General features: G+C 55.0%; 1 protein-coding gene across 1 annotated transcript in view; it reads left to right on the forward strand.

Moving 5' to 3' along the window:
• Positions 1-3,179: 3,179 nt before the first annotated feature.
• The window catches only part of TBC1D10A (TBC1 domain family member 10A), a 43,943-nt gene continuing 31,218 nt past the window's right edge, over positions 3,180-15,904 (forward strand). The window contains exon 1 of the mRNA XM_038373539.2: positions 3,180-3,398. Coding sequence (XP_038229467.1) covers positions 3,214-3,398 — 185 coding nt within the window. The 5' untranslated portion in view covers positions 3,180-3,213. The remainder of the gene's footprint in view (positions 3,399-15,904) is intronic.

Below are 15,904 nucleotides of genomic sequence, written 5' to 3' on the forward strand. Positions count from 1 at the left end.
TGGCAACTCTGATTTCCTTATGGTTTACAGTCATTTTGCTGTCAGGTTCTGGTGCATTAACACAAAGCCGCAAAATGTTTGGCTTGCCTATACTCTGGGGGGGAATTTTTACTTGTTAATAGATGAAAAAGCCAATTTCCATTGGAATGTGAAGGGGGGGGGGGGGAACAGATGGAAACATTTCCAACTGGCTTCAGTTTTGTAAAAGCTTATTTTTAAGCAAAATTTGGGGCCAGATTTGAACTGCCATTGTGCTTTTAAAGCATCACAACTTTCAGAAACACACTTGTTAATATCAACCCTGTTTTGGGTCTGGCTGGGGACATGGAGTGTTTAGGATGGTGAGAAAGATTGAAGCTTGCTTCACACAGCTGCTTTGAACTTGACCTTCCACAGTGGGTTAGGGGAAAGAACCACATAAAGACTAATCTAACTTTGGGCTATAGAAATCCACATGCTCCCAATCACTGGAGTTGTAGTTTTGATTAAAGGACTGTTGTATGTATTAATTACAGCCAATGATTACAGACTGTCATTGCCCAAGGTTGGGGGGAGGGATGGGAAGGGATCCATGGTGGTGTTTTACTTATAGAGATTCCAAGACCAGAAGGGACCATTCTGGTCGTTTCTGACCTCCTGTATCGCACTGGTCAGAGACTTTCACTCTCTGATTCCTGCATTTAGTCTCGGAAATGGAAAGTTCCTTGAATTTGTAAGTTCCCTGTCCAGATCTGGCCCCAGACACTGATTCTCCACTGCCTGGCACCTTGTGAATCATTCACAGCAGTGTTTCGCAGCCAGCCCCAGCCGTGCCCCCTGAGCTGGCCACGTAACACCTACACCAGGGCATTGGGGAGCCTCTGCAGCCCCACACAGCTACCTCCCTGGCTGGCTCCCAGCCAGCCACTGTCGCTGGCCCCACTGAGAGGAGGGGAGCGGCCTGACTCAAATTCTGGGAGCAGTAAGAGGACACTTCTGCCCCAGCCATCGCATCCCCTGCTAGGTACTTGATTTATGGGTGGGAGGAGAGGGCACTAGCAGCTGGCTGCAGCTCTGATCTGTGCTTACAGGGCTCCACCTGCACCAGTCCCAGAGCAAGGAGGGTGTACATGGGAGCTCCAATATCAGGCAATCTGCCTCCCCTGGCCTGGGTGTGGGGGAATGAGAGCACCCAACGCTGTCCTCCCCCTTGCCTGACTTGGGAGCTGTGAGAAAGAGGGGAGCTGTGTAATAGGCCTGGGCCTATGGGAATGGAAAGATGGACACCCCCAGTGGATACTAATTAGCAGTTGGGTGGTCTCAGAAGATTAAAAGTTCATAGACATTGAACTGACTTCTCATATGCAGGGGTAGTCCCTGGAGACCAGGGTGTGGCAGCGTAGAGGAGGGACTTGCTCTGCTGCATGACTCTGGGGGCTCCAGGGCTGGTACCAAAAAACTCAACTTCATAGACTGACCTGAATTCATCTAAGCCATTAGTTTGCAGCCTTTTCCTTGGAGGCACTCAGGCTGGCATCCAATGAGATCACATGGTACATAGCCACTCCCTGCTCATTTGTGTGTATCTTTTTAATCAGCCCTAGAAGAACTGCTCTAGAGGAGGATACTCTGAACACAAACAAGGACTTTATTCTCTATCCAGGACTGTAAAACTTTAAAGGACCCGCTGAACTTTGATCCTAGCCAGGAGTGAATCTTTGTCCGGCAGTTCTCACAAGAGGCCTGGCCTCCAGGCAGCAAGGAATCCGTCGGGGAGGACCAGGATTCCAGAGGCTTCTTGGGGTGGGCAAGTTGAGCTTTCCTTACTTGGGACGAGGAGGTATTGAGGACTCAGGGACAAGACGTGAGTCCACTGGGGATAAGGTGAAAGGAAGAGTCTCTCCAGAATGCCATAAGATTTTGGATCTGGGCCTTGTTTCCCCTTAACACGTCCCTGCTTCCATCCCTTTCCTTCCCTGCCCTACTTTGACTATGTAGTTGTTGGAACTTCTGCTATTTTGGGGGAGAAATAGGAATTCCTCTGGCCCCACCCCCTGATTTCCCTTGTACTACCTTCACTCCTCAGTGTTCAGACAGCAGTAAATCCTGCCAGTTTAGGAGGCTGGGCTGTGAATGGCATTTCTGAACTGATTAAAGGGGTTGCCACAAGATGAGGTATTGTCTCTCAACCCCTCAAAGGCTAAAACTGCAGATAGGGAAATCTCAAGTTCCCCTTCGCAGACTGATGTTTTATGTTCCAACTGGAGTGCTGAATTAGCCTCAAATCTTCACCTGCCAAGGTGGCTGCTCAGGCTGCTTAGAGATAACAACATCATGTCAGGTTTCAGAGGAGCAGCCGTTTTACTCTGTATCCGCAAAAAGAAGAGGAGGACTTGTGGCACCTTAGAGATGAACAGGGCCTTTCCTCCGAGTATTTCACAGCATGTTCCAAACCCAAATACTCATTTAGCCTCACAAGAGTCTGGCCAGGTGAACAGGTATGAGCACTAGTTTACTTGTAGGAACACATGGCACAGTTAGTGGTGAAGGGCAGCATCCGGATATCCTGACTCCTAGTCATTTCCCCATCACCATTCATGGCAGAGTGCAAGTCAGATCCTGGAATTCAGGGCTCAGCTACTAAGCGGAGGGTGGGGCTGATTTCCAGGGCTTTCCTTTTCAGAACGGATCTGCTTGTAAAATGCTACTTCTGAGACGTCAGGAGCGACGCCACGGGTCTGACCCAAGGAATCACCTTCTCCCCCTTGCCGCCTCCAGCTCTCTCCCCCGCTGTCCCATCCCCCGCTCTCGAACCGCCGCCACGTCCCACCCCAGAGGTGGCTGCATGTCAGCGGGCGATGAGGGCAGGTTTTCGGCAGCCGCTCCAGCCCACGTGCCTGCTCTCGCCCCACCCCTCGCTGCGAGCCGCTCCAGCCCTGCGAGGCCGCGGCTTGACGGAGAGGGGAGGGAGCTTTGTTGATTGACACCCCAGCCAGTGAGTGATTGGTACGGGTCCCTCCGAGAGCCGCCAATCAGAGTCCGGCGGAGGCGAGCCTTGCTCGCCTACTGGCTGGTAGCGGCTGAGGAGGCGGGTGCAGAGCGCTCAGGCGAACCCGCCCCCCACGTGCCAGCGGGGTGGGGCTGCGGCTCCTCCCCTCCCCTCCCCGTCAACCGCCGGGGCTGGCGGCGGCGGCGGCCTCTCGCGGGCCGCGCAGGGCCGGAGCCGGCGGCGGGATGGCGAAGAGCCGCGGGGCGAACGGGCGGGGCGCGCCCGGGAGCCTGGCCGGGGCCCCGGGTGCGGCGGGCGCCGGGGACGAGCTGAGCTCGCTGGGCTCCGACTCCGAGACCAACGGCGGCGGCGGGGAACGGCGCGTGGACAAGTTCGGCTTCATCGTGGGCAGCCAGAGCGCCGAGGGGCCGTGAGTGCCGGGACCCCTCCCTGCCCCCCGGGGCCGGGACCGCCGGGACCCCTCCCTGCCCCCCCCGGGACCGCCGGGACCCCTCCCTGCCCCCCGGGGCCGGGACCCCCTCCCTGCCCCCCCCGGGACCCCCTCCCCCTCCCTCCCGGGGCCGGGACCCCTCCCTGCCCCCCCCCGGGACCCCCTCCCCCTCCCTCCCGGGGCCGGGACCCCCCTGCCCCCCCCCGGGACCCCCTCCCCCTCCCTCCCGGGGCCGGGACCCCTCCCTGCCCCCCCCCCGGGACCCCCTCCCCCTCCCTCCCGGGGCCGGGACCCCTCCCTGTCCCCCCCCCGGGGCCCCCTCCCCCTCCCTCCCGGGGCCGGGACCCCTCCGGATGTCATTTGCGGGAGGTTTCAGAGCAGGAGCCGGGTTAGCCTGTACCCGCAAAAAACCAGGCGGACTCGTGGCACCTTGGAGACCAACACATTTAGTTGGGCATAAGCTTTTGTGGGCTACAGGCCACTCCCTCGGATGCGTCCCCCCAAACTGGAAGCATTGGTGGGCGAGGAGCAGCCGCGGAAGAGCCCCACCTCCGGTTCTGGCGTGCCCCCCCCCCACGCTGCCTAATGCTGCGGAGCCGTGAGTGCTGGCCCGGGGAGAGACCCCGTTCTGCCCCACCTCGGGGACCCCTACACCCTGCTCAGCCTCTGCCCTGCGGGAGACTCCTGTGGGGAACCCCTTCCTGGACCCCAATAGGACCTGCACGCGGCCCTCAGCATTGTCCTGGGGTGGCTCTGGATGAGCCTTGCTGCTTCCACACAGGGACCTCTTCCTTTCTTGATCACCCCAAGCCTGCCCACACCCCCAGGAAACTGCAGTGCATACTGCCTGCGTGGCCCTGTGGCCAGTGTCCCTCCTGAGCCTGTTCCCCTTTGGTCAGTAGGGAGAAGCCCCCTCCTGGCGGGGTCTGGCGCTGGCCTGGGTTTGGGAAACTGAGGTTCCCTCTGTTCCTGCTCGTGATGGACAAGGGGGAGGGTGTTGCCCACTCTTGGCAGAGGCTGATGCTGTTGTGAGGGTGTAACTGTGAGGGCTTCTTAGGAAGGGGGTGACCCATTTGGGGGTGGGGAGCTCATGTCTGACTGGAGGCCATGTAACCCTGGGAAGTCTGAGGGGGGTAAGTAGCCAGGAGGAAGTTGGGGGGATGGGGACATGTAACTGAAGAGTGGGAGGGTGGCTTATGACTGGCAGGGTCTGACCTCGGAAGGGCCTGGGTGCAAGGCTGGCACAGGCTCCAGGGGAAGGGGCAGAAGGGGCTTGGCACCAAGGTTTGTGGGAAGCTTTCTCTGGGTGATGAAAGCACATACAAATGTCTGCAAAGAAAAGAGTCTGGAGCACATAACAGGAGATAAGCGAGAGCCAGGGGAATAAACAACCACTTCTGGTATTTGGGGAGGAGTGGAGGAGAGTGAACCCCACCCGTCAGCTTCCTTGCCAACAGAGTGGAGTTGGGAGCTCCTGCGCTCTGGGTAGCGGAGAGGGTTTGGGCTGTCTTGTTTCTCAAAGATTGTCCTGGCTTTATTGGAGATGGGGAGGGCTCTCAGGAGCTTGTCTCAAATCAGAGCACAATCCCAGGACCAACTGGGTGCAAACCTGCTAACTTTCTTGCCTTGCTTCATCATATCCTGGTCCAGAGGGAGAGTGGGACACAAAAGGTGTGTGGGGCAGACAGCCCTTGGTTGCCATGATCGCAGCTTCACAGCCAGCAAGCGGTTCTTGGCAGCCCTGGCTTATAAAATAGGGAAGTAAAACATCAGTGAAGAGTGCATTGGAGGAAGCATTGATCCTATTAACTCTGCAGTGTGCATCTGCAGAGCTTTTCTAGGTTCCCTGCTACAGTGTCTGTACTTTGAGCATGTGTCTTCAATCTATGGCATCATGTCCCCGAGCAGGAAGGGGACAGCCCTTCTGCACAGTTCGAGCCCAGCAGCTCTTGGATAATTATTTGCTTCTAAGCACATTGTTTCCAGAAAAGGGACTGATGAACTGAAGGGAGTTTGGGAAGCACTAAAAAAAAGATCAGGGGGCTGAATGAGCTTGGCTGATTGCCCAAAGGAAGGGGTGGAAGCCCCAGCTGTTGGGATGTTTTAAAACTGTACGGGACAAAGCACTAACTTATGGAGAAATGTGCTGTAGGGATGAATCCGGCACTGATCTTGTGGTGGTGTAATAGGTGCTTTCCATCTCCAATCCGGGTGCTGGGATTGAAAGAGGCTGATTGTGGGTACCTGATTGAGCTCTGTACTGGAGAGTTTGAGTGGTCAGAGCATGGCCCTGCAGTTCTACTATGCAGCCCCCCTTAGACCTCTAATAGAGAGCTTGAATCAAACCTGACAGTCATGCACTAAGGCAAGCAGTCTCCATGAGCTGTGCCTTGTATCGGTGCAGCCCCTCATTCAGGGGAAATTCAGTGCAATTCCCAGTCTATGGGAGCCTCCCAGGACCTGCCTTGGGAGAGAGCATGCCTAACACACAGATGCCATGAAACCAGCCTGCTGTGACCCGCATGTTGTGTACTTAGAAGTTGTATGTTAGGGGCACTACCTTTAGGGGGTCTGGAGTTGGCTTGTACTTGGCCTTTCAGGGCAGCTCCTTCAGTCAAAAGATCCTGCTCACAATGGATGCAAGTCACTTCCTCTGTCTTGGAGCTGGCACTCCTGCATGGATAGTTGCACTGTGAGGGTCAGTTCCTACCCACAACATCTTGGCAGTGGTTTCCTGAGAATCACTCGACTAGCGTTTCCTTGGCTATATTCCTTACTACTTGGGTCTGGGTAACTAGCTGCTTTACTTGCCTTAAAAGGACTGAGTGGATCGCTCCATCTTGCTGAAGGAGCCCACATGTTACCCTGCTGTTTTCCAGGAGGGGACAATCTCTCATTTCTGACATAGCAGAAATAACTAATAATACTTTCCCCTTTTGTAGCACCTTTCACCTACTCTGCAAACACGACTGGTGCCTTGACACTCCTATAGGGCTGGTCGAATCACATGCATCACATGAGCAGTGTTTTGCTGGCTTTTGTGACACTTTGTGTTTTTCTTAAATCCCCTGCTTCTGGGGTCAGGTGATCACCTGAGAATCTCAGCTTTTGTTTTTTTTAAAAGTCTCTAGGCCGGGGTTTCCAACTCAATTTATCTTAGGGCCAGTGCCAGTCCTCAAATCCTCCCAGCAAGCCAGTAATGTCACTCAAGCTGCCCAGAACCTACCCCCTCCCCCCCAACTCCATCTTCCACCTTCCTAAGGCTCTGGGAGGGAGTTTGGGTGGGGGAGGTAGTCTGGGGTAGGGGATTGGGGTGCAGGCTCTGGGAGGGAGTTTGGGTGCAGAAGGGGTGAGAAATTGGGCTCTGGGATGGAGTTTGGGTGGGGGAGGGAGTCTGGGGTGCAGGCTTTGGGAGGGAGTTTGGGTGCTGGGTGCAGGCCCTGGAAGGGGAGGGGGGGCAGGTGCGGGGTCTGGGAGGGAGTTTAGGAGCAGGAGGGTGTGTGGGAAGGGGGTGCAGGCTCTGGAAGGATGCAGTGCTTACCTGGGGCTCCAAGACTGGGGGGAGCGGGGGGGGGTCTCCGTGTGCTGCTGCTCCCAGGCACTGCCCCTGCAGCTTCCCATTGGCAACAGGGGCATTTGAGGCTGGGGCAGTGCACAGAAACACAGCCCTGCGCTGGGCTGCAGGGAGGGGCTAGCAACCAGTGGAGCGAGCAGTGGGGGCGGCAGGTGGGGCCAAGGGAAAGACCCGGCCCCAAAACTGCTGGAGCCCCATGGGCCACACTGGGGAGTTTTGTGAGCCGCAGATGGCCCACGGGCCGCGAGTTTGAGACCCCTACTCTAGGCCTTGTGGTTGCGGGGAAACTTCAAAAGCAGAAGAGACACAAACCCCACAAACGAGCTATTTTTAAAATCTCCTGACTTTTGAGTGCTTAAGGCTGGCAGTGCTGCATGAGGGTTGTGGAGAGCTAGGGCACAGACATTAAGTGTCTTGCCTGAAGTCACACAAGCGAGTCAGTAGGAGTTGGGAATTAGAATCCAGGTCCCTGAATGCTTTCTCTGATGCAGTGGGGTCGTGTCACTAACGTCCTTCAACAAAGACTGAAAGATATTGCGTCCGGCATTGTGTAGGGGTGTGTGGATGCAGTTGGGCTAGCTGGGAGAGTACACAGCTGTGCACTGACTTCTAGGAATCAATAGCTCAGTCACCTGTTAGCTCACTCACTACCAGTGCCATCCAGTGGATTGATGTTTAACATTTATGGTCAACATTTAAAGCATCCAGGAGGCTCTACCTTTCCTAAAGGCTAGCTGCTGTTGCTTGCTGGCATAAAGGTGTAACACGGTGGCCCCTGTGGTGTGATGGAGTGAGCTTTAGGGTGATGGTAACCACATCTCAACTAAAAGAAAAGGTGTACTTGTGGCACCTTAGAGACTAACAAATTTATTAGAGCATAAGCTTTCGTGAGCTACAGCTCACTTCATTGGATGCATTTGGTGGGGAAAAAAAAAAGTTTTTTTTTCCCCACCAAATGCATCCAATGAAGTGAGCTGTAGCTCACGAAAGCTTATGCTCTAATAAATTTGTTAGTCTCTAAGGTGCCACAAGTACTCCTTTTCTTTTTGCGAATACAGACTAACACGGCTGCTACTCTGAAACCTGTCACATCTCAACTGAATTTTTAGATCTAGCAATGTTGTGCTTGTCTTTGCACCTAATAATGCTTTGCCCAGTTCCGTCAGTCTGTGGAATTCCAAGCCTCTTTATAAACACTGATGGACTAAGCCACACGATGCCCCTGTGCGGTTGTATTCCTTCTGACAACTGTGCAAACGGATAGTTTAACATGCCCAAGATTACAGAACCAGGCATACACCTTAGGCATCTGACCCCAGACCTGTGCTTTAACCATTAGATCCCATCCTTCCTTGCAAGTGCTTTAAGGGATATGTGAGACTTAGTGAAGCTTCAGTGGTAGCTCTGTTGTGGCTGGTATCATTGTGCGGACAGTGCTCCTAAGTTGCAGTGTAAAGAAGGGCCGAGCCTTGAAAAGATGGAGAGGGAGAAGCTGGGAGATCTTCACAGGCTGTGAAGGAGAAGGCGTTCTTGGGGGTGGGACTCTGCAGGAACAGAGGAGGTGGCCCCTACATGTGAAGATGAAGCGAGCTTGGGGAGAGTCTTAACAGTAAAGTATTGGCCCTGTGGGAGGAAGCTGAGAACAGAGGAGGCTTCTGTTAAATTTGTAAATTTCAAGACCTGAGTGTTCCCCTTCCATCCAGTGATGGCAACTTCTGGTTACCTTGAGGCCTGTTTTGAATTCCGAGCACTAGATGGCTGTGCATTTTTGGCCATAGTGTAATCGGGGAAACTGTCTATCATCTGGTTCCTGTGGATGCTGGCTTCCTATGAGGGGAACGGAACAACCTCAGGCTCTTACAACAGCTACAAATATCTGAAGTGATCCAGAAGGGCTGCAGGAATGGGGAAGCGGACGTCAGGACTCCCACTTGCAGAAGAAAGATTCCGTGAGCCGGCTCCCTGTCTGAACCACCCTCCTCCCCACCCCCAACTCGTGCAGTTGATCTACCACTAGGAAGTCTGGCTGCTTAACTCTGACTCTGCTTTCTTCAGGAGCTGCTCAAACTTTGCCCGGCTGAGGGGCAGCATTGACAGCTTGCTGGGAGCCCAAAGGCTGCACTGAGTTTGTATAGAACAGGCTGGATTCTCTCCCGTTTAGCAGAGATGCACACCGTATGCCAGCATGCACTGTGACCTCCGCTCATGGCGGAGTGTTGCAGGCTGTGGGCCGCACCTCTTGTAGAGATGGAATGGCCCTGACTGGGCTGCAGAACTGTAAGGAATGTGCTCTGCCTCCCCCACTCTAATTGGAATCCGGTTTTGCAGCGTGGTTGCTTCCAGAGTCATTTTTATGGCGACACCCAGAGAAAGTGAGCCAGGCTGAATCTGTTACCTGTGACCTCATTTGGGGCAGGAGTGGAAATTACAGCAAGTTCCTCTAGCTGGCCACGTAGCTACCTGTGATCGGCACCCTTGTAATTTGTGGGCATGAGATAAGCTGCTAGCAGCCCATTTGTTTTGTTCTGCTGCGCCATTGCTGTGGATGGGGTTGATGGTGGGTCAGCGAGAGGGCCGGTCTAGTTTGGCACAGTCAGCAGCTCAGGTGTCTCGTAAGGTGGTTTCATCCCTTTGTGTGAGTGTATCCTTAGAACTCTGAACATGAGTGTAAAGTTCTCTAAAATGCCAGGCAGTGCAGTCTAGTAGGTAGAGCTGGGACCCTCAGGTTCTCGTCCATGTTCTGCCATAGATTCACTATGGCTTCTGAAAATCACTGCTGTATGCCTGTTTCCCCATCTGTAAAGTGGAGGTATAGGTGTCCTCTTGAGCAGTAAAGGCATGCCTAATACCCACACATCGGCCTCAATGTAGTAATGGGGGGGGGGAAAAGGTGTCTCATGGCTTTTTTTTTAATAGAAGCCCATTCGATCCTTTTCCTCTTGTAAAGGGAATCCTGGTGCAATGCTGCTGCGATTGTGTGCCTGTAGGAGGATGTTAACTCATTGTTTAAAACAGTCCTTGAGCCTGGCCTCTGGCCATCAGTGTGCTCAGCACTGTACCAGCTGCACCAAAGATCTTTTGGTCTGAGACCGTGATCGAGGCTGCTGAGTTGTATGAACCCGCATCAGAATCAGCCAGCCGTCAAGGAGTGCCTTTGCAGATGGCTGTGACATACCTGGAAGGTGCATGGGCAGTTCCAATAGCTCTGCTAGCTGGAGCTAAGGGAATTGGAAGTGCCTTGTGCTGGATCAGGCAGTGTGAGGCATCACCTCTTCGGGGAGATACTACAGCCAGGATTTTGAGTTCCCTTACCCTCACCAGGACCCATAGGAACTGGCATGCCTAACGCAGGGGGGCAGGAGATTTGTCACTGGCTCTGGGCTATACAATTCCCCCTCCAGGCGACCTGATCAGCGACACTCCTGCTGAGAACAGTCATAGGGCTCTTGTGACTCTCGTGCATCCCCTGCTAATGACTGATGGCATTCTCGCATGCAGTTCCTGTTTCCATACAGGGAGCTTTCTCTGCTTGTGGCATGTGGTTGAATTCCAATAACTGTTTTCTGTTTCTGTTAATCCGCTTCAGCTAATGCTCTGTTTTCCTGGTCCTTCGCCCTCCCTTTGTCGCAGCCTTGGCCCTGAGTTTCTGACTTGCTAGTCCTGACTTGCTGGGATTGTGGGTGTGAAAGGACTGATGCAGTCCAAAGCTATTTGTGTTAGTATCCGGGGCTAGGATGCAGTAATCCAAATAGTTGGGAACAACTTACAGGGTCTTTGCTTTTTGGGGTGGGGGATATTTGGGCTTCATCACGTCCTCCCCTTCAGATCCCCGCCTGCAGCCTTTAGGACCTCTGGAAATGCTTCCCTCCTATCCTTAGTGCTGCTCCTTCAGTCAGTGTCATTTGTGGGGGGGTCAGGGGCTCACTCCTCAGGGAAGGAGCTGCTGCCTCTGCGACATGCTGTGGGAGCAGCAAAACGGGACCCTGGGCTGGTGCATGGCAGCATTTTATGGACAGCGCATAGGTGCTGGGGTGAGAGGGGATTGCCCTGTCTTGCAAAGGGAAGCTTGGCTCTGGGTAGTGTAATCCCTCTTGGAGGCGGGGGGAATCCTTGTGCGGGTGCTGGCACAGAGTCAGGGCAAAGGCTGATTCTTAAATCCATCCAACCAACCAGCTGCCAGGTTACACTGACCTGTCCCTTCTCATGTGCCCATCTCCATGGAGTCAGGGCTGTGCAAGGACCCTTAATTCTTTCCAGGAACAAAGCTCCCCTCCCCCACAAATTAATGCTTTTTAAGAGAATTCTAATCGAGGTGGCTCACTTCCTCCTGTGTGGCTCCCATGTTGCGGGGGGGCTGCCATTATGCCTGGTAAGGAGCACTCGCAGGCCAGTTAGCCTGGCTCAGAGGCTAGTGGTTTAGCTGGAGGGGCTCTTCTGTAGGGGGGTTCCAAAGCTGCTGTCCTGTAATCTAGGCTTCCCTCTGCTGCATCCATGCACAGGGTAGCTTCTAGAGCAGAGGGGTGGCGACTTCGCTGGAGGGTGATGGCTCTCGATAGTCCCTGAACGTCAGCTGGTATCAGAATGGGCTGTGTGGGGAACTTTGGATCCCCTAGGCTGGTGACTTGGGCAGCATGTGCTATATCGTCCTGATCCAGCACAATATTGATGCACATGTGGAACTTTAAACCTGTGGCCCTGTCCCATCGGGGTGGTTCCGCATGGTTCAAGTGCCATGTGCCGATGTTGAGGAGTCAGGCAGTGCGGTTGGCCGTGGAAAAGCAGATGCAAAGACAGGAACCCCTGAGTGCACACAGCTGTGCCAGCTGCCTTTGGGGGACACCTGAGCCTTCCAAGGGGCCCAGCCTACAGAGCGTTCAGCAGCAGCTGCCGACCCTGCCCGCTGTCCTGACCTTGTATGGTGGGTTCCTCATCATGTTAGATGGATCTGGACCCTGCACCCCCTTATTTGAGCTTGTTCCAGCTCAACAGACAGGGCCTAACCTCCTGAGCACACTCCTCACCCCTGGACTTCATTGGGTGCTGGGGGCCAGCTGATCTGGATAGCTGGGTTGAATCCCCAAACTGGGCCAGGTGGACTCTAATGGCAGCTGGGAGCAAAGGTCACCTGCCATCTCTGGGGTTGACCCTTCATCTCCCATAGATGCCCCACTCGGATCAGAGATGCCATCTGCTGCTGTTTCAGGGGCCCATCAGCAGGGCCCTGGGCTGGGTCGTGGTCACAGCGCCCCCCTCAGGATGGATGGCTGAAGTCACAGAGCTCATGGAATGAAGCTCTATGCTCATTAGCTGAGCAGAGCTCCCAGCTGTGTGCAGCATGAGCTGAAACAGCCAAGCTCCCCCGTTGCTGTGCCCCAATGTGGACTGAACAGCCCTTTGTGTACCTCTGAGACAGGTTAGCCAGTCACCTGGCGCCAAGGGGGAGCGACCCAGGAGCTGCTGCACAATGCCTCTTTGTTCTGCCAGGCTTGAGGTGGGTTCAGGGTTGCAAAGCGATACAGGGGCCCTGCTGTGCCTGCCCCAGAAGCAGTGCTGATCTGCTGGGTTAGGGAGCTGTCTCTCCCTGCTTTGGGCCATATGTCTTCTGGTGGTGTCATATTGGGTATGCAGTCAGCATCAGCAAAGAGCAGTGAGGTGCAGGGGTGTTCTGAAGTGCCAGTCTGATTGCAAAGAGTCAAGGGTCTAGCCTTTGCTCTGCCCTGGTCCTCATGCCTGTCTTGCAGAGCTTTTCCAGAGTAGATTTAGTGTTGGTGAAAGGTGCTACGCTGAATGCTGTTTATCCCTCTGCGCTGTCCCCCATAACGGGAATGTTGTCTCATTGCTTGTATTCCGATAGTACCTAGGGCGCCCCCCAAGATCAGGACCATGTGCTTGGCGTTGTACACACCCAATGCAAGACACAGCCCCTGCCCCAGAGAGCTTGTGGAGCCAAAGGGAACAGTGGAGAAGGGGGCCAGTATGTTTTTCTAGCTTGTAGTTGGGGAAGCAATGCGGAGCAATGACTTGTCCCAGCTCATGCAAAGCAAAGAATTGAACCCAGTCTCCGGAATCCCCGTCTGGGCCCTAGGCTGTCCTTCCACCCGCTCCTTCCTAGTCTCTGCTGAGCCTGCCAACTCCTGATTGTGGGAGGGAAGCCTTGTGATTCCTCTCACTAGGAACTGGACTGAGATGCAGCAAAAGTCAATTCATGCAGGCTGCCAAACAACCATCAGATGGCAATGATTTCCAGCCTGTGCTCTCTTGGGCCCAGTGGGCTAGAGCACAGGCTCTGTTTCCAGTGACCAATCCCCGGCACCTCCCGTTCCTTGACTCCTCGCTCCTGCAGAAAGCCTGGCGTGTGCTCAGCGTGGCGCTGGCATGCTCTTCACAGGCCTGTTGCATAGTGATACTGGGCACTTGGAGGAGCGTGCCATAATACAGCGTTCCAAACATTGGACCGAAGGTGAGGCAGCTAATGCCATTAACTACCTGGCAGAAGGGAGCAGTAACTGGGCTTGAGGGGGGGAGAGAGAATAAGGGAACATCCTGTGCAGCTGTGTGTGTGGGGGGGGTGTTGGGGGGGAACTTGTTTTGTTCAAGGGAAGCAGAGTTTTGGAACAAGTTTGCATAATTATTTTAAAACCATGACTTTGGCCTGGAGTGACCTTCCCTGCTATTGTCTGACACTGCAGCATGGGAGGCTGCAGAGGGGAGCTGCTTGGACTGTGGGTTTCAGGAGAGGGGATGGGTGCTCTGTCCCCCTGCTGACCTAGTAAAATATCTCCTGCTCCTCTGAAGGGAGCCCCGGACTCATGCTCCTAGCCAGCTGGAGTCACAGCAGCTGACCCCTCTCTAAGAACTGTAGACTTTGGGTATGTCACACTGCAATTAAATGCCAGCGTCTGGCTTGTGATAACTGACTCAGGCTTGCGGGGCGGGCTGGGGAGCTGTTTAATTGCAGTTCTGGGACCCTTCCACTTCACAGGGTCCTGGAGTCTGGCCTCAGCCTGAACATCTGCACTGCGATTAAACAGTCCCTTAGCCAGAGTCAGCTGGCATGGGCCAGTTGCTGGTTTTGCACTGCCCTGGTGGCCTGGAGAGCTGAATCCTGCAAGTGTGGGGCACACCGCCCATGAGGAGCCAGCCTTGCTGGCCTCAGGGGCTGTAGACTAACAAGTGCTGCTTGCCAGGGTAACTGCCTCTGGGCTGTGCCAGCGAATGAAGTCCATTGCCCAAGGCAGCTGCAGTGTGAATTGGTATCGGCTCACTAGAGTGCTAGGGGCTGAAGTGTCCTCCTGTCCCTGCAGTGCTGGCTTCTCTGCTGTGGCCGTGTTACTTTCCTGCCATGGGAAAGGAGGTGATGTGCCCCTGGGGTGGAGGTGTGGGGAGGAGGTGATGTGCCCCTGCATGCACAGTGTGATGGCTGGTAACAGCGGCTGGCTTGCTGGGTCACCCTGCATGGATAGCTGTGACCGCAGGGTGGTGGGTAGTTAACTATGCATTCTGTACTAAGAAACCACCCCATCTCCCTGGGACAGATGTGCTGACATGGTCCCCACATGCCCTACTTCCCCCGTTACCTCTTCTGCATGGGACCCTTCCAGCCCCCAGCTCACTCGAGCATTGGAGTCTCCTTTTTGGGGACAGCCTTGCCCAGCCTCCCTTCCAGGAGCTGGCCAGTCAGCCTGCGTCTCCCCTTTGGGGGCATTCCTGCTTCCTGACCCTGGTACCCAGTAATGCCTCCACTGACTCCCATGGCGCTGCCTGCTGGACACATGTGCCCTTGTCCTATGCCCCGGGGTGTGGTGGGGAGGCTCGGAGGCCCCGAGCAGGCCTTGGGTAGGGATGGCTAGCTCAGCTAGTGCAGGCTTTGTCTCTCCCCATGCGGTGGGAGCTACTGATCTTGCTGAGCGCAGGTGGTGAAGAGCCCAAAGGGTCCAGCCAAGCCCTCCTGCTCCCCAGTCATTCCCAAAGCTGCTGGCTATGCGCTCTGGGCACGTGAAATCAGAGGAGGGCAGTGGGACAGCTGGCAACTGCCTCTTCAGCTTGTCATGTGACTGGACCAAACTGAAACCCCCACTCCTGCAGTCGCTGCGGCACTGAGCCCCTCTGCTGGGAGGACAGGCCCTTTGGAAGCTGGCGAGTCCTGGGTCAGTCAGATTGGGAACTTGCATTTGGGAGCAGGGCCTGGCCATCACCCCATGGGCTGCACCAAACTTCCTGCTGTGCTCTGTGCTATGCCTGGTGCAGCTGCACTGTGGGAGCTGTGTTGGTGTAGGGCTGCCCCTGCCCTCTCACCCAGCTCAGGGCATGCCTGAAACCCTGCTGCCCTGCAGTCGGATAGATGCCTGTGGAGGCCTGGGTTCAAATGCTGCTCTGTCATGGACATCCTGTGTAATCTCAAGCTAGTCCCTTAGAGTCCCAGTGTGTAACTGGAGGTAATTCTACCTCCTGTGGGAGGAATAGGTGGCTGGTTGTGAGGCCCTCACTCAGACTATGGTGAGGAGGGCTGTGTAACAGAGGTGGGTGGGCGCCCAGGCTAATGGGGGAGAGCTGGAGTCAAATCGCTCTAGTATAGGCAAAGCCAGTAAATGCAGAGCCAGGGCCTGTGCGGCACGAGGCAGAGGCGCAGCCTGGTCATGATGATTCTGCACTGAAAGCAGAAGTGAGGGTTTGACTGCGGCGAGTGTGGTTCTTGCAGAAGGTTAATGGGGGACATGCTTATTCCACACGTCCTGTGACTATAGCTGCTCGCTCTGCGCAGTGACCAAACTGCCTCCCTTCTGCCTGAGCTTATGTAGTACAAGGGCAAAATCAGACCTGAGCTAAACTGACCATGCTGGTTTGAGGTTTCCAGTCTCTGGTTTGTAGCTCAGCGCTATTGGGGTGACGCAGGCACTAGCATTTCAAGTGT

The sequence above is a fragment of the Dermochelys coriacea genome, chromosome 15, assembly GCF_009764565.3.
Source record: "Dermochelys coriacea isolate rDerCor1 chromosome 15, rDerCor1.pri.v4, whole genome shotgun sequence".
Taxonomy (NCBI): Eukaryota; Metazoa; Chordata; order Testudines; family Dermochelyidae; genus Dermochelys; species Dermochelys coriacea.